Consider the following 21,396-nt stretch of genomic DNA (forward strand, 5'->3'; position numbering starts at 1 on the left):
TGAGTAGGAGAGAGTTATTAGTAAAGAGTATTAGCGAGCGAGTAGAAAAAAGTGAAAGAGTGAGTATTCTATAGTGAGAGAGTGAGGCAGGATATAAGTCCCTAGTAAGTTTATATTAAACACAATCGTTTTCTCAAGCACAGTGCAAGTGTTATACAGGTGAAACCTAAAATGAGTACCAGGCATTCGCAAACGATCACCTGAATGGAAATGTACAGATTTGTTTAATCCTGCACTTTGGCCCTGACAAATTTGGTGGAAACGGATACTGTAAAATATTAAAAATATATATGTTCACAAACCGACGCACTTACTGCCCTCTGCCCTCAACACTCTGCCCTCAACACTCTACTCCTGTGCCTGAGGTGCATCATCAGAGCTGTGTGAATAATAACAGTTGTGAGCCCGGGCCTGAGGTGCATCATCAGAGCAGTGTGAATAAGAACTGCGTCAGCCCCGTGCCTGAGGTGCATCATCAGAGCTGTGTGAATAATAACAGCTGTGAGCCCGTGCCTGAGGTTTATCATCAGAGCTGTGTGAATAATAGCTGTGAGCCCGTGCATGAGGTGCATCATCAGAGCTATGTGAATAATAACTGCAGGCAGCCCGTGCCTGAGGTGCATCATCAGAGCTGTGTGAATAATAACAGCTGTGAGCCCATGCCTGAGGTGCATCATCAGAGCTGTGTGAATAATAACAGCTGTGAGCCTGTGCCTGAGGTGCATCATCAGAGCTGTGTGAATAATAACTGCAGGCAGCCCGTGCCTGAGGTGCATCATCAGAGCTGTGTGAATAATAACAGCTGTGAGCCCCGTGCCCGAGGTGCATCATCAGAGCTGTGTGAATAATAACAGCTGTGAGCCCGTGCCTGAGGTGCATCATCAGAGCTGTGTGAATAATAACTGCAGGCAGCCCGTGCCTGAGGTGCATCATCAGAGCTGTGTGAATCGACTGTCGTTTGAAGGCGACCCGCCCTAGGCACCCTCCCCTCAACCCCCCACCCCAAGTGCCCCCGCCCCGGGTGTACGTTGCCACGCTGCTCCTCGTGCCCTATGCTGCTTCTGAAGGATGCAAATAATGAAGTTTGTGGCCCCCTCCCCTCCCCTCCTCCACCTACATGCCCATGAGAATAGCTCTCTGCCCCCCTTCCCACTCATCTGACTGCTCTGCCTGGGATCGCTTTGCCAGCTGAGCTGGAAAGTAATTTAACCATCGCAGAGCTGGGAGGCAGAGGGGCAGAGGGGGGAGGACGAGGAGCTGAGATGAGGAAGAACCGAGGAGGAAGTGAGAAGGGGCGAAGAGGGTGGTGCAGATGGAGAGGGTGGGTGGGCGCCGTCGAGGGGTGCAGGGGTGAAGGTGAGGGGAGAACAAGAGAGGCTGGGCAGAGGGGAGGAGGGACTGAAAAAGAAAAAAAGTGGGTTGTTTTATGAAAACTACACTCTTATTGCGAAAGTAAAACGAAAAAATTACCAGCGTGAAAACCTGCCTTGGCCTGTGGATGCAAGGGCAGAAATGGCTACGAGGAGGGGGCGGAAAGGGAGGGAACAGACGCCAACCACTAGAAAAGGGGCGGGGCTTAAAAAAACGCCCCCGAATCTGCTCAAGACGGGGCCTAAACTGAGTGATGCCCCTCTCCTCCAATGGCTGGCCAGCATTTACGAGGCCAGCCAATGGAGAAGAGGGGCGTGTTCAAGCCCCCATACTGCCAAACATAAAATCTCAGACTCTGCCCACTGTGTGGGACTCTAGTCCGAGACCTAAAAAAAAGTTCCTCTTTTATGTGGCTCTATCTTTTTAAGTGGAAGTTTAAGAAAAACTGGAGGCAAAGGGAAAAAAAAGCATGAACGGAAACTGAATGAGATATTACAACTGGTTCCATAAGGTACATGAAGGAATGGCCTTAAACACTACAGGTAAAGTTTTAATTGAATGATTTGCTGTCTTTGCTCTTAAATCTTATAACCAATGCTGATCTTTACCAAGTCACACAGATGTTTGGCAATGGTGATCTGAGGGAGACTATAGACTATAGACTAGGCTCGAAATGAAGAGGTTTACCAAAGGGGTCGCTTTGTAATGTGAGTATTTTTCACATGCTTGCAATCCCCTGCCATATGATCTGGAATAAGCCTGCCAAAAATAGATACAATCATAAATGTCATCGGGACTGCCTACAGAAACCTTTATGAAGATAAGCAACCCACAACTGTTCCACTTATTATGTTAATAAACCCACAGTCCCTTTGCATTGGAATTAATCATATCCATTGCAGATCAATTAAGCCTGTGGAACTTTCCTTTCCATGCTTAGGCCCGCAGTCAGACTGAAAGATACTTTATAAAATATACCACTGTTGCACATCTACAGATGTAAAAGTCAAATGAGGCCTTAAGGTCAAAGATCTGAATTCGAGTAAATCAAAACCAACCCGTTTAATTTCCCTTGAACATCTTCCACTAGAAAAGGCATACAAAAGCAAAACACGCAAGTGATGGTGTGTCTACACACTGTAAAGTATTCCCCAGATCAGTCCCACTGACAGCTTGTAACTTCAGGGGAAGCGCCAAAGAACCGCCGACCTCACGGTTTGCTAATTTGTTTTGCTGTCTTCATTGAGGAGTAGGGTTCTCTGAAATCGTTTTGATTGTTAAGTCAGGATAAGCCATTAATTTTAACATTTAGAGTGTTCTGCCTTAAAATTAATTTTGTGGTATAGCCGATATAAATGATTGCTAATCTATGTGATTGCCTTCATTGCTGTACTTGTTCTTGTTTTAGCATTTCCTTTTGTGCTTGTCTGCCTTCGAGACAATTCAAAGTTGGTTTGCTTCAGTTGTTATCTAACCATATTTCTTGTAAATAGGTACACTCATTTAGCGCTTGATGCCTCTTCTGCTAGAATACTTAATTTACAGCGCACTGAATTTAGCCTTTAAAAGACAACTATTTTTGTTAAGTTATGCGTATTTGTAAAGCAGTAATAAAATCTTCATTCAAATTTGCATGAATCCATAAAAGCATCAGATTTAAGAGCACTACATCACAAAATCACATTTCATTTAAAACATCTCTGCATAAATGCTATGATTCGATGAAAGATACATTCACAGGCGGTAACAGTAACATTATCATTGAAGATATTGAATATTTTAGTCTACAGTTTCAACATTTACGATTGGGCCTACCACCTCGGTCCGCAATTTGGGAGTGATGTTTGGGTCCAATCTCCAATTGGATGCAGCTGTTAACAAAACAGTGAGTACTTGCATGGGACTGCTTCGCATGTTGAGGAAGGTCCTTCCGATGCTTCCTAAGGACAGCAGGCCAGAAGTGGTGAGGAGCATTATCGTAAGCCGTCTGGATTACTGCAATGCCCTATTTCTTGGAGCACCAGCCACCTTGATAGGAAAATTGCAACGGGTGAAAAATCTTGCAGCCAAATTGGCGCTTGCTCGCCGCCGCTATGACTCCTCATCCCAGGCATTAAGAGACCTTCATTGGCTACCGATCCTTCAACGGATCGATTTTAAATCTGTATGTATTGTATTCAAGGCCCTCCACGGACACGGCCCAGTACCACTTCAGAACATGTTTCACTGGTACACTCCGCCGAGATCCCTTCGCTCGGCTTCCGCTCATCTTGCTGTGGTGCCTAAAGTTTTGAGAGCTCGGTTGGGCGGACGATCTTTCAGCTTTACGGCAGCCAGATTATGGAATACTCTTCCGTTGGGATTGAGAAGTACGGAAGAATTTTTCTCTTTCAAGAAACTCTTAAAAACACATCTTTTTCCTAGGACTGCATCTTCTTAATCCCAAATTCCAGTAGGATGTATGGCAGGATTTTCATCAGTCAAAGCGCCAGGATACCCGTGGGGTGACAGATACGCGCTATAAAAGATTATAAATACATACATACATACATACATTTAATTTTTTAGACTAATATAAAAAAAGGTGATTTAAAGTTCTTATTTAACTTCCACTCAGATCTCTAGCTTAAAATGGTTTATGTGGACCTGATGTATAAACCAAGGGAGACCTGTTCATAAATATTTCTAAGCGACAAACTTTTCCTTAAAAAATTATGGGTTGCCCAGCAAACATCTTAATTTTCCAGGCACTATAAATAGCGTAGGCTGTCCAGATGAGATCTAATATTCAGTAAAATTGGTATTAAAAACTTTGGGCCTCATTATAAAGAGCAAAACAGGAACAAATGACATGTATTTTGTGCAGATAGTTGGTCACACCTACAGGACAGTAAATTGGGAGACCAATAGTTTTGGATGGGAAAGGCTACAACAAGATGGATCGTGCAAAATCTAAAAAGGGATGGCTACCACCTATAAAGAGGTTCATCACCCAGATCAAGTATATCGCTTGTTGTCACCAGTGGAATGTCCCTTATCAGTAATAGCATGCTTTGTGCTTTCCTTTGTCTTATATTAGAGCAGTGATCTAGAAATTTGCATTTTACTAGATCTGCAGTAAAATTGGAGGGATTTTTATACAGTTCCTTCATGCCCAACGATTTAAAAAACGTCTTTAGGTAGACCAGCCAGGGAATCTCAACCGACCTTGTTAAGCCTAGACAATCGGATATGCATGCACGCACCAAAGAAGCCTCTGGATTAGACCATACCGTAACCTACACTAATAAAGGAGAGAGGCTTAGCGAATTCGTCAAATAAGGAAGGCCACTTTTTGTATATGTTCTACATTTGTATGTTTCCATAGGCCGGCACTGTATGATCCTGCTGAAACATTTTGTTTTATAGAAATGGATTATCTCTTGAACAGGTTTTTGTCCTATTTTCTGGGTGAATCTAAAAAATTGCTTTAATGTTACTTTTCAAATAATTTGCTCTAACAATTAAAAGATAGTTCCAATCCAAGGAACAGCTGAATAAAATTCTATAATATTATCATTTTGTACTTTCTCCAATCCTGCGCTCCCCTTCACATGAGTTTTAGTTTTCATATTTCGTGGCCCTTATGTTATAACAAAGCATTTACCATAGTGAATTTTAAGATCCAATCTATACTACTATTATAAAGAGAGAACTTGCACCTTTTGGCCAGGTAAACTCGGGAACCACAGCGCCAATCTACACACCCGATACATCTATGAAAATGTCAGGGTGTGTAGATGGACATAGGCTATATAAATTTTAAAAAAAAGTAAATGAAAAAAATTAAGTTTGTAAACAAAGTAGTCCCCTGAAAGTAGCGCCGGCCGGGACCTAGCGCTGGCCGCTACGCGACGTGCGTGATGACGAAGGAGGAGGGCGGTGCAGTGACGAGCGGCTGTTCAGTGATGAGCGGCGGCACAGGTAAGGAAAGGGAAAGTGAGACTGTGTGATGCAGGGGGAAGGCAAGAAGGAGGCAGCAGTAAATAAAAATGTCGGAGCGCGAGTGAGTCCGGGCGGGAGGGGGGCGCGAGTGATTCCGGGAGGGGGGCTCGAGTGAGTCGGGCCGGGAGGGAGTCGGTGCAGGAGGGGGTCGGGGCGGGAGCGGGTGTACTGCCCCCAGCCCCTTTCTGCCCCAGGCAACGCTGGGGCGGGCTGCTAGTGTAGACATAAAGCTTAAAAAAACATCCAATAATATTTGCAGACCATTTGCTGTGCACACTATTAGAATGGCATCCTCAGCATATAATAAAATAGGGATTTGGTGCCCCCCATTATTAGGAATGTCTTTCCCTAGTTTAACCAGAGGTTTAGCACTGCCGTTTATATATAGCATGCTAATCACATGTCTGGCATTATGCAGGTGAGGGGCAGTTGTCTCCTGGTGAGGGTAATCAAAGAGCCAGGTCTTCAGCTTCATGTCGGACTCCAGAAGTGGTGAGGAGGCTCTGATGTGGTGAAGGAAGTCGTTCTATGTTTTGGGTGAGAGGTATGAGAAGGTGCAACCTCTGGCTGTGGTTTTGGGGATGCGGGCTATGCGTGCCAATGAGAGTCCAGCTGAGGAGAGTTGTGAGGAAGGTGTAGAAGTGTATCGAATATGCTACTTACCAGTATGCATCTGTTCTTGGCATGTAGGGCTGCTGACATTCATATCTGTGCATAGATCGCCGCCTAGTGTTGGGTCCAGATGATTGCACATTGTTGTCCTGGAAGAGTCTTCGAAGTATCACGAGATAGGTAGCTCCTCCCCTGGACTACAGTGCGCATGGGCATCGACTCCATCCTCAGATTGTTTTTAGCCATTGTGGCCAAGATGGAGTGAAACTAAGTGAATGATGACCATGCTAGAAGTATGTGTGAATTCTGCAGCTGCTACGGGCGCCGGGGAGAAGGGCGGGCGATATGAATGTCAGCAGCCCTACATGCCAAGAACAGATGCATACTGGTAAGTAGCATATTCGGTTTGAGGCATGTGGGCTGCTGAATTCATATCTCCATTAACGGCGGCCGCCCGTGCCAGCTGCAGCAGTTTGGAAAAGTGTTTTGAGAACAGCCTGCCCTACAGCTGCCTGCTGTTTAAAGTGCACATCAACACAATAATGCTTTGTAAATGTGAGTGTGGTAGACCATGTGGCTGCTCTACATATGTCTTCCAAAGCAATGTTTCCAAGGAATGCCATAGAGGCCCCCAACTTTCTGGTGGAGTGGGCCCTTGGTGGAATGGTGAGAGTACGTTTGGCTTTCAGATAGCAGATCTGGATACATTTAACAATCCACCTAGCAATACCAGCCTTGGAAATAGGGTTACCTTTGTGGTGTGGTGCAAAGGCGACAAAAAGTTGTTTAGTCTTCTTAAAATCCTTGGTCCTATCGATGTAATACATCAGGGCCCTTTTGACGTCAAGGGTGTGGAGCACTCTCTCCACCAATGACTCAGGATTATGGAAGAAAACAGGCAATTCAATAGTCTGGTTGATATGGAATTGAGACACAACCTTAGGAAGGAATTTAGGGTTAGTGCGAAGCACCACCCTGTTAGAATGAATTTGAATAAATGGCTCTTGGATAGTGAGGGATTGCAGTTCACTAACTCGCCGTAGCGATGTAATCGCTATAAGGAAAGCCACTTTCCACATCAAGAACTGAATCTCGCAGGAATGCAGTGGTTCAAAGGGAGGACCCATCAGCCGGGTGAGGACCACATTGAGGTTCCACTCTGGAGCTGGTGGAGTCCGAGGAGGAATGACTCGTTTGAGTCCTTCCAGAAAGGCCTTAATGGCAGGCACCCTGAAGAGTGAGAGGTGCTGCCTATTCTGGAGATAAGCAGCCATCGCAGATAGATGTATGCGAATGGAAGCATAGGCCAGATTACATTTGTACAGATGGAAAAGGTAACAGATGATATCCTGAATAGAAGCATCCAGCGGGTTAATGTTGTGGTCTGCACAATAAATGACAAACCGCTTCCATTTCGCCGCATAGCATGCTCTGGTGGTGGGCTTCCTTGCCTCCCGAATGATGTCCATACAGTCAGAAGGTAAGTGCAGGTAGCCAAACTCTAAGACTTCAGGAGCCAGATCGCCAGGTTGAGCTGTTGCCGATCTGGATGCTGAATGTCGCCATGGAGAAGTGTGGCACACTGGTTAGAGGAGGCAGACCTGGAAGCAGAAGTCAGCCCGGGACTAGGGTTCAATTCCCAACTCGGCTGGGTCTTGAGTCCTAAAATGTCGATGGACTCGACAATTCTCGCTCCGGTGCCTACTCGATTCACGGGTTCACACTCTGCGACTCTGGGCAATAGCTTGCTTAATCTCCACAACGGCCCCTCGCGGCGGGGTGCCTGGCTTTCACCTTGTGGATACCCTGTCGGAGTTATCTCACAGGGGAATACCAGGATGGGTTCCCTAAGCAAGCGCTTAGAGACCGGTTGGTGATTTGCGCTATATAAATTTCTGTACATTTACATTTACATGGCTCTGCGTCAGAAGGCTGGGTGTGAGACGTAGCCTCTGATGCGGTACCACGGACAGTTCTAGAAACATGGTGTACCATGGTTGGCGAGCCCACGTTGGAGCAACCAGGATGAGAGTCATCGAGTGCTGCCTGAGCTTGCGTGCCACCAGCGGTATCAGAGGTGCTGGGGAAAAAGCGTACGCAAATTTGCCTGACCAGCTCATCCATATCGCATTGCCCTGCGACTGTGGGTGTGGGAACCTGGCGGCGAAGCTTTGGCATTTTGCGTTCTCCCTTGTGGCGAACAGGTCTATCTCTGGATGACCCCACCTTTGGAAGTACGGTTGGAGTACTGATGGATGTATCTCCCACTCGTGCATTTGGTGGCTGTGCCTGCTGCGCAGGTCCGCCATCTGATTGTCCTTGCCCGGGAGGTGTTCTGCCATGAGGAAGATGTTCCTCTGAATGGCCCACTTCCACATGCACTGAGCCAGATGAGACAGCTGCGGAGAGTGTGTTCCTCCCTGCTTTTGAATGTAGTACATGGCTGTCATGTTGTCCGTCCGGATCAACACAACCTTGTTGCAAAGATGTACTTTGAAGGCTTTGAGTGCCATGAAGATCGCCATCAGTTCGAGAACATTGATGTGCACCTTCCGTTGCTGTTGCGTCCATAGTCCCTGCACCGTGTAATGGAGTACATGAGCTCCCCATCCCTGGAGAGAGGCGTCCGTTGTCAGAATGATCTGTGGCACAGGCTCTTGGAAAGGTCGGCCCTTGCAAAGGTTTCGTGGATTCCACCAATGCAGAGAGTTGTATGCCCGACCGCTCACCAACACTTGGTCTTTCAACTGCCCGTGAGCCTGAGTCCACTGACGTGCTAAGCACTCCTGAAGCGGACGCATATGTAGCCTCGCGTGCGGGACTATGGAAATGCAGGAGGCCATCATGCCTATCAACTGCATGAACACTCTTTCTGGAAGCGAGTGTTGAGGTCTGAATTTCTGTATCAGCGATTGAACGCTGCTGACCCTCACTGAATTCTGCTGTGCTGTGGCCGCCAGAGTGTTTATGGTCGCACCCAGATACTGCCGTACGTGGGCGGGCTGGAGGTGGGATTTTGGGTAATTCAGTGAGAATCCCAGATCGTGCAGTAGGTGAATGGTGTGGGACATGTGGGCGGCACACTGCTGGGCTGACTTCGCTTGGATGAGCCAGTCGTCCAGATAAGGGTAGACGTGGAAATCCCGTCTCCTGAGATGCGCCGCCACTGTCGCCAGGCACTTTGTGAACACCCTGGGTGCCGTGGTGACACCGAAAGGCAAAACCTTGAACTGGTAGTGCTGGTTTTGTATGGTGAAACTGAGGTATTTCCTGTGTGAAGGGTGCAGTGGAATGTGAAAGTACGCATCCTTTAGGTCTAAAGTTGCGAGAAAATCCCCCTGCCTGAGCAACGGGAGCACTTGCTGCAGGGTCAGCATATGGAAGTGCTCCGACAGGATGTAGTAGTTGAGTGGCCTGAGGTCCAGGATGGGCCTGAGGGACCCGTCCTTTTTTGGCATTAAGAAGTACAGGGAGTATACCCCTGTGCCTCTTTCCTGCAGTGGCACAAGCTCTATTGCTCCTTTTTGCAGCATGACGGTGACCTCCTGCTGCAATAAGTGCAAGTGCTCGTCTGACATAGGACGGTGTCTTGGGGGCATGTTGGGTGGAGTGGTTGTTAACTCCAGACAATAACCGTATTGGATAAGTGTTCTGACCCACCTGTCCGTGGTGATGGACTTCCAGATGGGCAGGAACTGCTGGAGTCTCCCCCCGACCGGTGTTGTGTGGTCGGGGGGCAGTGAGAAGGCGTCACTGTATGCTGGTGGCAGAGGATCTGGAGCTGTTACCACGTCCTCTGCCCTTGGCTCTGTTGCCACGATATCCACCTCGACTTTTGTTGGTGTAAGTGGTCTGAGTGTTGCCCTTGTAGTATTGCGTGGACTGGGAGAGCTGGCCCCTGGAAACGCCTCTAGTGCTGGAGCGACGAAAGGACCCACCCCGAAACTGCTGGGACTGTAAGGCACCCATGGATTTTGCAGTCTCACTGTCCTTTTTTATCTTTTCTAGGGTGGTGTCAACCTCTGGGCCAAACAGGTGATCTGGGTTAACCGTTTGGTTCAGGATGGTGGTTTGGATTTCTGGCTTAAATCCAGAGATTCTCAGCCAGGCATGTCGCCGAAGCATAACACTAGTGTTTATAGCTCTGGCAGCGGTATCAGCTGCGTCCAGAGCGCACTTAATTGAAGCGTTAGAGATTAGCTTCCCTTCCTGAATCAGCATCTCAGCCCCTTCCTTGTATTGATCAGGCAGGTGTTGCAACAGTGTCTCCAGTGTATCGTAGTGTGCCCTGTCATAGCGCGCCAGAAGCGCCTGCGTGTTAGAAATGCGCCAGATGTTGGCTGCCTGCGCTGCTACCCTCTTCCCCGAAGCCTCAAAGACCTTGGATTCTTTGTCTGGGGGAGGAGCATCACCCGTAGTCTGAGAATTAGCCCTCTTCCGGGCATTCGAGACGACAAGGGAGTCCAGAGGCAACTGTCCTTTGATGTAGGTAGGATCAGTAGGCGCCGACTTGTATTTCTTGTCAATCCTAAGGTTTATCACACTTGCCCTGGTAGGTTCTTTAAAGATCTCAGCAGCATGCTTTAAAACACCTTTCAGCATAGGCAGAGTTTTAACAGTTTTTTCTGAGACTGAAAAGGTGTCAAAGAGGAAATCTACATCCACAGGGTCAGCATGTAGCTGGAGGTTGTGATTGTTAGCTGCCCGCTCAATGAGGGCATTGAAAGCTGTAGAGTCTTCTGTAGGGGACGTTTTAGTAGAAAAAAGTTGAGGGTCTTGTCCTGATTGAGGATCCCCAGGGTCACCACCAGCTGCCCAGGGTTCATTGGTATTATCAGGGTCTGTATAGACTGGATAACTGTATTCATCCTCATCATCTCCCTCACCAGCGTCCACATCTGAGTAAGTGGGCGACACATCATGAGCCTGTGGGGAAAGGGGTTCCACCAAGACGGGAGAGCAAGTAGAGTCGTCCTTTTTCTTGAGAGGGATCTTGTAAGACTCCAGTTGGGGTTCTGGGGCGATTTTCCGCTTCAGTAGGGAAAGCCTGCCCGTTTCGGCGTCGATGAAGTGTTCCTGACGCTCGTCCCCCGAAGGTTGTCGAGGTCGCGGGCCGTGGATCACCGATGACGCCTTCGGAGACCTTTTCGGGCACGCCGGCCACTGCCTTAGGAGCGAAAGCCTTAGGCGGCAACGTGAAGTGGATTGGCGTGTATTGTCGACGCTCCGTCCATCATTTCCTTTGGTTTTTCTTTGTTCGCCCTAAGTTGGCAGGGTATGCTCAGACGCGAGTCCCTTGCTCACTTTGCCACTGGATTCAAGCAAACCGGGCTGAAGACGGCTGAAATGCCAGAAACCGGTCCTCGGTAGCTTGTTTCCGGTCCAGGGAAGGCATGGCTTGGCCGTTCGGGCTGGACTGTTCCCATGAGGCACAGGGTCAGACTGATTTGCATATGGCCATGTCTGAACCTATTGTATCCCTTACAAAAGGAGCCCTGGTTGGGACTTTTATAAGATGATGTAGGGTGTTCTGACGTGTTGGTTTTGGAACTATGAAAGGAGCGACAAAAGGAGCCTCTGGCAGATGGGGACTGTAAGGCCCACATAGACTTTGCTGTTCCTGTGTCTTTTTGAATTTTCTCTAAAAGATGCATCAACTGCAGGTCCAAAAAGGAGCTCCAAATCAAATTGTTGAATAAGGATTGTATTTTGCACCTCTTGCTTAAAGCCAGACACCCTAAGCCAGGTGTGTCTACGTAGCAGAACACTAGTAATTGTAGCACGTGATCCAGTGTCTGCTGCGTCTAGCGCACATTTGATTGAGGTGTTAGTAATAAGTTTGCCTTCCTTTATAAGGTAATCAGCTTTGTCCTTATATTCATGGGGTAGATGATGAATGAGCTTCTCTAGTTCATCATAGTGAACCCTGTCATATCTTGCTAGAAGGGCTTGTTTGTTTGATATTTTCCATGAATTAGTAGCCTGAGACGCCATACGTTTACATGATGAGTCTAATAACTTAGATTCTTTGTCAGGAGGTGGTGTGTCACCTGACCCTTGGGAGTTTGCCCTTTTTCGTGCATTGGCTACTACTAATGAATCTAAGGGAAGTTGGCCCTTAATGTAGATAGGGTCACTGGGAGCTGCCTTGTATTTTTGATCAACCCAGAGTTAAGAACCCTAGGTCTGACTGTGTTTTTAAACACCTCACGAGCATGTCTGAGAAGGCCTTGTAGCATGGGTAAGACGTGAGTAGATTTTTGTGGTTCTGCAAAACTTTCCAATAAAAAATCTTCCTCTACAGGGTCTGAATGAAGTTTGACTTTTTGATATACCACTGCTCTGTTGATAAACTGTGCAAATCCCACATTGTCATCTGGTGGGGATGGTTTTCAGGGGTAGAAATCCGGATCATTTGTTCGATCAGGATCAGTATTATAACCATGCCATGGGTCTGGTTCCTGAGGTAAATTATCAGGACTTAATGGCATTATGTCTTCATCTAATTGTCCATGCCCCTGTGAATCCTCACTATCCTGTAAATCTGGAGTGTGTGGTGGTGAAATAATTAAATTAGGGTTAACAGGTGGTGGCGGTAATGGTGGTGGTGAAGTATTAGTAGCTATAGGAATGTTCTTTGGAGGAACTGAAATTTCGGGTAAATGTTCTGGTTCCCTCTTTGTAGGTGGCTTGGTGACTATATGACCAGTCTTTGGGTGAATAAATATAGTAGTCTGCTTTGGATCCAGTGAAAAAAGCTCTTTGGACGCCACAGACTTGCTTGGCGTCGAAGATTTGTCTTTGGGAGCATCTTTTGGATGTTTTGGGACAGTGTCCGGTATGGCAGCTTTGCCGGTTCCGACGTTTTTGGAGTCTTGTGTTTTGATGGTACCAAAGTCTCTGTGTGCTCCGGTTCCGAAGGTTTTTTGGTTTGCTTCGGGACCGAGGTTTTATCCGGGTGTTTCGGTGCCGGTGGTTTATCCTGCTGCTTTGGCGTCGATGCTTTATCAAGTTGCTTTGGCGCCGACGTTCAACAGAGTGCTTTGGTCCCGACGGGTCTTTTATAGATTTCGGCGCCGAGTGCTTCGCCAGTGCCGGCAGAAGAAGGAGTGGCCGGATGTCTTTTGTCTCTCCTTCGGTGCAGGGCCCGGGAGTTCAAAGTTTTAGTACGGTGTAAACCTGAGCCTAAAGGCGAAGGTGTTACAGGTGCCATTGGAGTTGGCTTGGTCGGTCCATGGTTTCAGTACTCGCGTCCCTTTTAGCCGGGGTGATGTCATCTTCGGCGTCGGATACGTCTGCTTCGGAGTCTGGGATCCCTTCTGGTTCTAGAAGGTTATCGGGACCTGAATTGAAGATGTCCGGAATGGAGCCTGTGCCTCGCTGCATATCGCGGCGTCAAGCTCGACAATCCCGGATAGTCTTTTTGGATTTAAATGAGGCAGGCTTCACAGTTGTCCTCTCGATGTTCACGAGAGAGGCACAGATTGCAGACAGGATGGAGGTCAGAGTGTGGAAATTTAGCACCAAACTGTGGACATTTTTTAAATGGAGTCCGTTCCATCGACATCCGTCTATCGGCGCGGGTAGGCTGAAAGGCCCGCGTCGAGGTTTGCAGGCGTTGGAAAGTAATGGAAGTTGTCGAGGGTGCGCGTCGAAGGCACACGATCGAGACAATACCGTCGGTAAGAGTGACTGCGCATCGAAGGGGTTTCGAGAACGATTCCAATCCGGAGCGGAGCAAGTCACATCAGAACCCGATGGTGGAAAAAACAATCTAACGATGGAGCCGTAGCCCATGAGGACTGTCCACCGAAGGAGGAGTCCCCAGCCTCGTGATTACAAGACTTCTTCGAAGACAAAAACATGCAATCATCCGAACCCAACACCAGATGGCGATCTATGCATAAGTGTACAATCTGCAGCTCATATGCCTTGAACATACAGTTTCAAGTTTTGGACAGAACAGGTTTATGTTCCCCCTAAGTTGGCAACCTGAATGTGGTATATGAAAGCATTAGCATGTGAAATATTTGTTGGACTTCATACAAAACCTGCTTGAAACAATACATTGACAAAGTAAAACAAATCTTCATATTTTCTAATATTTACATTGTTTTTACACAAGAGGGCCCGTGTTGAGAGTAGCATAAACAAATTAACTTTACCTTATATACTTCACTAAAGCCACCTCGACCTAATAGATGAAGCAATAAATATCGTTCATTTAATGTTGGATGATCTTTGAACCTAAAGAAGAAGAAAAAAAAATCAAGGAAATTAGCACTACCAAAAACTACCAAGCAGGAGGTCTTAAATATCAGACTGCTGAAAATTGTTTATTATCAAGATAGATATGAAATCTGCAAATTACTGCCCCACTGCCAAGGCCCCAAACATCTAGTAAATAATGGCTGTAGTTCTCCTGAAATCTCTCAAAAGATTCATTCCACTGCTCCCAATTAACACTAGGGAAACAGTCATCCAAGCCCTCATTACCCCCTGCATAGATTATGCCAACAATCTTTAAGTCGGTCTGAAAGCCTTCCTGCTTAAGAAATTGCAGGTGATCCAGAAAGCCGCAGCCAGACTTCTGCTCAACCTTCCCAAATGGGCAAATGGCAGGCCTTATTTTCGTGATCTGCACTGGCTGCCAGTGGGTGAAGTTCAAGGCCTTTGTGACGGTTCACTCTGCGTTATATGGCCATAGCCTGGCCTACCTTCAATCCAAGATTTGGATTTTACTCTCCTGCCAGGCAGCTTTGTTCCTCTAACAACCTATTGGCAATTGTTCCTAGGACACGCAAACAGAGGTCGGGTGGTAGCTACCTGTCCCATCTGGGTGTTATGGCTTGGAATCAACTTACGGTGGAGCTTCGAGCTATCCGTGCCCCGAGCCTATTTAGGAAGAAGCTGAAGAGATTTCTTTTCAGATAAGCTCACCTGATGCGGCCAGTCTACCTTTTAGGCACGCACCAGGACACTCCTTGGATTAGCTGTATGCATTAAAAGTGCCAATAACATAACATATCATAAAGAGAAGGAAAAAAATCCTTAAACTATTACCACCCTTTCAAACTCACCCCTCCTACCTTCCGGTCTCCTGGAAAGATGCAGCAGTAAAAAAGTCATTGTATCACTTGCAACCACTGGGCTATAAGTGCATCTCGAATTTCTATAAGTGTGGGGCAAAAAATTACATTAGCCTAAAAGTTGAGCAATATCATATATTAAAAGAGTGGGCTTTCAGTTCAGGAGGAAAGGCCATCAAAGGGTGTCCTGATAGGAAATTAAGTAACTGACCCTAATACGACAGTTGTCCTCAGTGAGGTTCCAAGAGAGATTTTTCAGAGCCATAAAAAGTCAAAGCTGGACGTACGACTGGGTGATGTCTGGCGGTATTCTTGCTTTCCAGGAAGCTGCAATAGCTGTTTTTCTCTGCACTCAAGCAATTCCATAAAATGAGTCTCTCCCCCATTGTCTGACAGTGTAATTCTTGTGGAGTCACCCCAAAGATTTCAGGAAAGGATGTGGCCTTAACTGCTTGAGCGGTCAACGTCGCAGTCTGATTCTAGTCTCGACAGGGACGCTCAACATCCTTGAATCTGGGCAAGTCAATTAATCTCCCAGTGCCTAACAAAAAATGAATGCTTCCGTCAGTAACGCAACTGGTGCTCATGTTAAGCGCTCAGGTACCCTCAGGTCTAGTTCACGCTATATAAAACTCCCCACTCCGCAAAAAAAAAGTTAAATAACACATCAGATCCTCTGTGAGAGTGCAGAGCCCAATATTGCTCTATGGTTTTTCTAATTCGCTTCCCAGAAGGGTTTAATCTTAAAGCATGACCACCATATATGTATCATATCTCCAAAGTTGCCACACTCATACGCATAGTGGACTCACTGCAGGACAGCATTTATGCAGCTTGGTGGGATACATGCACCAATCGAAAGCAATTTATAATTAAATTCCTTGTCCGACACACTATGAATTTTTGTGTAGGGTGTACCATACCAGTTGTCCATTGTCGCTTGCATCCGTTTTGGACCAGGAGGGGTGGCCCAAAGAGATATCCTCATATTGGTGTAAGGCTACTGTCTTTGCCAGATGTTAAGCAGAAGAAGCGAGGTGGTGGCAGCGTGCCGTAATCAGTGAAAATTAAATAGGCCTTTCTATCTGTGTTACTGGAGTGAGGCCTATAGGCTCACTCATGTAAAGTTCTGCTGTTGTGTGCTTAACTCAACCTTGAGCTACATCAGGTTAGTATGTACCATTGTGTAGCCCATGTGTGTTGTATGCATATGCTGGGTGTATGTGTGCCTGTCAATGGCACAATACATTGAAGATTCTGGATTCCATTTTGGAGAGATCCAGGGCTGACGGGAGGTAGAGGAATACCCCAGACAGATTTGTTGATTACTGCATTCCTGTCAGCTAGGTGGGACACACTGGAGGAATGAGAACCAGAATCTTCAGGACACTTTAAAGGGTGTACTTTGATTCTGGGAAAGTCACTGGAAAGGGGCCAGAGGCCCTGGAGTAGCCTTTTGATATAGACATCACAGCTGTGGAAATCCAGGTAAGAGCCTCTAGTCACTCCCAATCTTGTGTTACAGGGCTATGAGATTTAGAGTCACTCCTGCTGTGACAGACTGTTTTCTGAGGGAAGGGTAGGACAGAAGAGAGGAGAGCGCACTTAAAAGAAGAAAAGCAGACCCCCAACACAAACTTCAAAGACTTGGACCCTAAATCACATTTGGTGTATGGAATGGACTATAAGAAGGGGAGCTCCAGGCCCCCAAAACTGTAAACTGCCAAGCAGTCAGACAGTCTGTGCGAGGAGGAGAAGCTCTGTAGGACTTCTGCCTGTACCCAGGGCTGGAGGCTAAGGCCTGCCAGTCTCCCAGCTGGGTGGACAGACATCATTCAGGGACATCCTGCCCTTGGAGTCTGGAGCAACAGTGCCTCCCTTCTTGCCAAGTCCAGTGAGCCCTATCACGAAGAGGAGAGCACTCGAGGTAGTGAGGTCCAGTGGGGGGATCCTGGTAAGTGGATCCCTGCAGTGAAACCACTGCTGCAAAGATTGGGTCACTGCCCAAGTGCATATTCAAATAAGCGACTCTTTATGCCAGAGTTGGATACCGTAAAGTTAGCTATCAAGTTGATAGGACGGTTGTGCCACTGCCCGTGTGGAAGTTGGTGACCCTGTACGCCAGAGGGGGGCGCCGTGAAGAGTAATCTGCTGCTGCTCTAATTGGGCCTTTGCCCAAATGAGGAGCTGGTGCGGTGACCTTATACACCAGAAGGGGTGACTGGAGGAAGGCAAGGATCATAGACTGTTAGATGTAATTTTTGTGAGGAGAGGCTCTTGTGGTAACCAGTGCGGGCAGGAGCCCAGAATGAGGATCCGAACTAGAATGCATCAATATCAACACACACCACCTCCCCCCACCAGGGAGACAAAGGGAAACTTACTGGCGGAGCACTAAGAACAGTCAGCCACGGTCCCTGCAGAGCCGCATATGTGATACTCACCAGTCACAGTCGCCTTGCTCATGAGAGACTCTCTTGGGAGACTCCATTTGGACAATCCCTGCAGGTACGGGTCAAACAGTGTAGGGCCAGAAGACCCCAGGGAAACTGGTCTACCAGACAGCGCTTCGGCACTGGAATAGGTTTGACTTTTCTAACAGAGTTGGAGGGGGACTTCAAAGACTCAGACTGCTAGTGGAGTCTAACTTGAATGTTGCATATAGTGAATGGGGAATAACCACTACTGCTAGTGAGAAGGAAGTGGGACCTCAGGGGATTGCCATTAGGGCTCTGAGTATTGTTTGTGTATGCCGCATTCTACATTTTGATCCTATAACAATATTCCTTTAATCATAAAAGAAAGTATTTGACCCGACAATCATTTATTGCTGCTATTGAACGGGTTTTGAGTTGTGAGCCTGTGTTCACCATCCTAGGTTGTTGCCACAGAAGGATGGGCTCCAATGCCCGTTATCTTACAGTACATCTGTTTCTTTACATACTAATGGCAGATGGAATTTGTGTGCACATTTTGATTAAATGATTGGGAGGTCCTAGAATTAATTGCTTATCCATTTGGCACAATAGTTAGTGCCCATTTGTAACTAGTAATTCTTAGCCATTTAGGATTATTACTTAAAGCGATGCACAGGAAACAGAGTAAGGACGTCACTGTCTACAATTGTTTAGAGTGACCCTTTATGATTCTTTGAAAATGTCTCTTCTTTCCAGTCCTACAGCATTTCTGTATGAACAAGGCCAGGTGTGTGTGGGGAGGCTGGGTAGTAGGATTAGATAGAAAGAGCCTGTTCTTTTAATTTTCTTTTAAATCAGAGGATAAGGTGGAACTGCAATAGCAACCTCTGCAGATTGGGCAGGTAACATACACTGTGGAGGAAGTTGCTCCAAAAACCACCACCAATGGACGAGTATATACAGCGTCTCTTTGTAGTCATGCAACAGTGCTTCTCGATGTTTTGCTTTATTCTGGAGACAAATTCTTTTGAAAGGGTGACCTTTTTAGGGTCAGATCTGCTCCCTAATCATTGTTACATAATCTTATCCCCTGAGTTGCGCCTCTAGTTAGGTTTTCTTATGCTTGAGGGCGTTTATCCCTTTTTTGAAATAGAGAATACAATAGTAAATTATCAATCTGAGTGATATTACAATTTATCAGTGCCCCCAATTTGGTAGGGGGCAGTGCTCCCAATAGTGGAGGGTGTTGGTAAGTGCTGATGTACATCAAGACCAGCCAAACAGAATAACCGATGTGACCAAACAGCCACCACCATTCATGCCTACTCCTCTGTGTAGTTCACCATGACATTGGACATTCTACCTTCTGTACTCGTTTATTTTTCATCTTCCATGTCTGCAAGGTTATGCCTAAATCTCCCGAGGTCTAAGCATACTCAGGCAATTATTCCCCTTATTTATATTGCTAGAAATATATCCCCTTTTCGGTTTTCGGATTGTGGTTCCCATGGTCCTGTAACTACCAGCTTCCAAATGTGTGCCTCTGCCCACTGAGCAGCAAGCCTCATGATTCGGGAGACAACCAGACAGACATCCAAATCTTCACTTGTCATACCTTTCACTTCAAACTCAGTGGTAGCCAGCTACCACCAAAGGACTGACCGTATTCTATACAGCCTTGTTCTGCGGGACTGCCACTGTGGTAGCACCTGTGTTTATTGTAAAGCAGAGGAGAGAGCACCTGCCATCTTGTAGCTGCTTCTGCCAGATTAGTGCGACACAGTGCTACAATTCCCCTATCTTGCAGGCTGTAGGAGCTTTAAAAGGCCTCTTTGATGATTGAAGCTACTGAGAGTTTTGTAAGTTCTTAGTCTGGCATCTGTTGTGCAGCTGCAAGCAACTCTGTTGTGGCCATTGCACAAGTGAGGGTAGTGGGGAGAGAAGTTGGCAATTGATTCAAGGCACAACGATCAAGGTAAGAAATCAACTGTTATTGACCCTGGATACATCAGGACAACAAATAAGGGCTATCAAGAGATGAATGTTCATTAAATAAGAGATGGCAGCAAACAGTGCAGCATTTATTTGATAGGGTAAGTAGGGTCTGTTTTAGTTTCAGCAAATTGTTATACAAGAGTGAACCTAAACAAATAATGTATTCATCACAAAAAAATGACTAGGTATTTTTAGGAACTGGCTTAGATTAATACAAGCCACTAAATTTTCATTAAAAAGCAAAACCGGGATAGCTTACTGTGAATTATCTTCATTGTTTATTCGTTTTAGTTCACGGATATGAAGGTTTCGGACTCTTTCTAAACGTTCAAGCTCAGCCTGAATTTCTGCTTCCTCCTGTAACAAAGAAAATATTCATTAACATTTTCTGCATTAAGTAATATAGTTTCCTGCATATTTCATTATTCCCATTAATAATGTACTTCATTTATATAAGATATTAAAGCATTCAAAATACTGCTTTGTGTTCATCAAATTATGAAACATTCTTTATAATATTGCAAAGTCTCATGCAAATGAATATCACATCAGAAAAATATTGCAAACTAGAACAGTAGAGGGTGGAGGAAAGTTGAAGAGATTAACTATTAGGCTCCCTACTCCCTTACTGGCAGAGAACAAAATATAAAGGGAAGACTGATGAATAGCTCAAAAACCTTGTGTTTGCATTAAGTTGTTAAAGGAAGACAAAATTAAATGACCAGGAAAAGCATTCGCAACTAAAGAGCACCTTCAGTTTTAAGCAAGGAAAAACATTTGTCAAGAATAGGACATTAAGACCGTTAAAAACTGGAGGCAAGATTCAATCAATTCAATTCCAACGCTTTATTCGGTGTGTAATAACAACCATATAAGCATACATAAAAACATGGATTACAACTTTCATTTCACACTTTGATCATAATGCTTGACAGAGGAACTAATAAAAATGTGTACAAAATCGAAAGATAACAATATTCAATATAGGTAAATAACGCAATAAAGTGGCTCGTGCTTAAAATGTACAATATGCATTACCAACAATAATTGCCCTAGATATTTGAGCCTTATCTAAAATATCTAACTTACACAATGAAACCTTTGATAGTTATAAAAACATCAATCTAATATAATCACAAATAGCAATTTCATGTGCAAGTTACGCTATAAAGTGTTGTGTATAAAGGGACTAGTGCATACAACTTGCAATATTACAGTTAATAATTTTACATATATATGTGCAAATAGTACTGCAGGGTGCCACATACCATCTCGGTTTCATTTAAGACAAATTAAATAAAAGGTGCAAAGTATCTTTAAATATGAGACTTCCAAAGCATATGAGTTAAGTTTTAAGGAACAATTGATTTCCTAGCAGCAATACTTTTTAAAATGTAGGATGCCACATAAAGGCAAACGTCCAAACTTTCCAATGAGGATATTAACCTCATAGCATTTTTGGTGGATCGAACATGATACTTTAAGAACAGCGGCTTCAAATAAAACTTCCTTAAAAAAATGATAACATTTGCAAAACATTAAAAAATGACAGGAACTTTGCTTTGACATATTGTCGCATGGGCATAGTAGACTAGTACTTCTCTTCATAACCGGAAATGCCACTAGATGATGAGCAATCCCTAACCTTAAGCGTGTCAAAACAAAACGGTGGGAGGATATAGTTACTTCATCTAGGTATAGCTGAAAACCTGTTGTAAGATTTAATTGCTTATAGAATACAACGGTAGGTTGTAACCTAATTAAACTCCCTCTTATCTCACTTTTATGGGTCAGAAAGGCTTCTTTAAGGTCTTTTTTAGCAATTGAAGCTGCACATTCTGGTTCAGCAAAAATATTTCAGTTAAATAAAAGGTTATACCAGTGATGAATATAGCTCAGCCAAGGGACACGTAAACTGTGGTCAAGCT

General features: G+C 45.6%; 1 protein-coding gene across 7 annotated transcripts in view; it reads right to left on the reverse strand.

Annotated features, from left to right (window-relative positions):
- TLK1 (tousled like kinase 1) overlaps positions 1 to 21,396 on the reverse strand; it is an 877,117-nt gene that overhangs the window by 230,786 nt on the left and 624,935 nt on the right. For all 7 annotated transcript variants that reach the window (XM_086956115.1, XM_086956118.1, XM_086956116.1 and 4 more), the window contains 2 exons: positions 19,728 to 19,825; positions 14,133 to 14,214 (listed from right to left, as the gene is read on the reverse strand). In XM_086956115.1, the coding sequence (XP_086812241.1) occupies positions 14,133 to 14,214; positions 19,728 to 19,825 (180 nt within the window). The remainder of the gene's footprint in view (positions 1 to 14,132; positions 14,215 to 19,727; positions 19,826 to 21,396) is intronic.

This window comes from Lissotriton vulgaris, chromosome 2_1, assembly GCF_964263255.1.
Source record: "Lissotriton vulgaris chromosome 2_1, aLisVul1.2, whole genome shotgun sequence".
NCBI lineage: Eukaryota > Metazoa > Chordata > Amphibia > Caudata > Salamandridae > Lissotriton > Lissotriton vulgaris.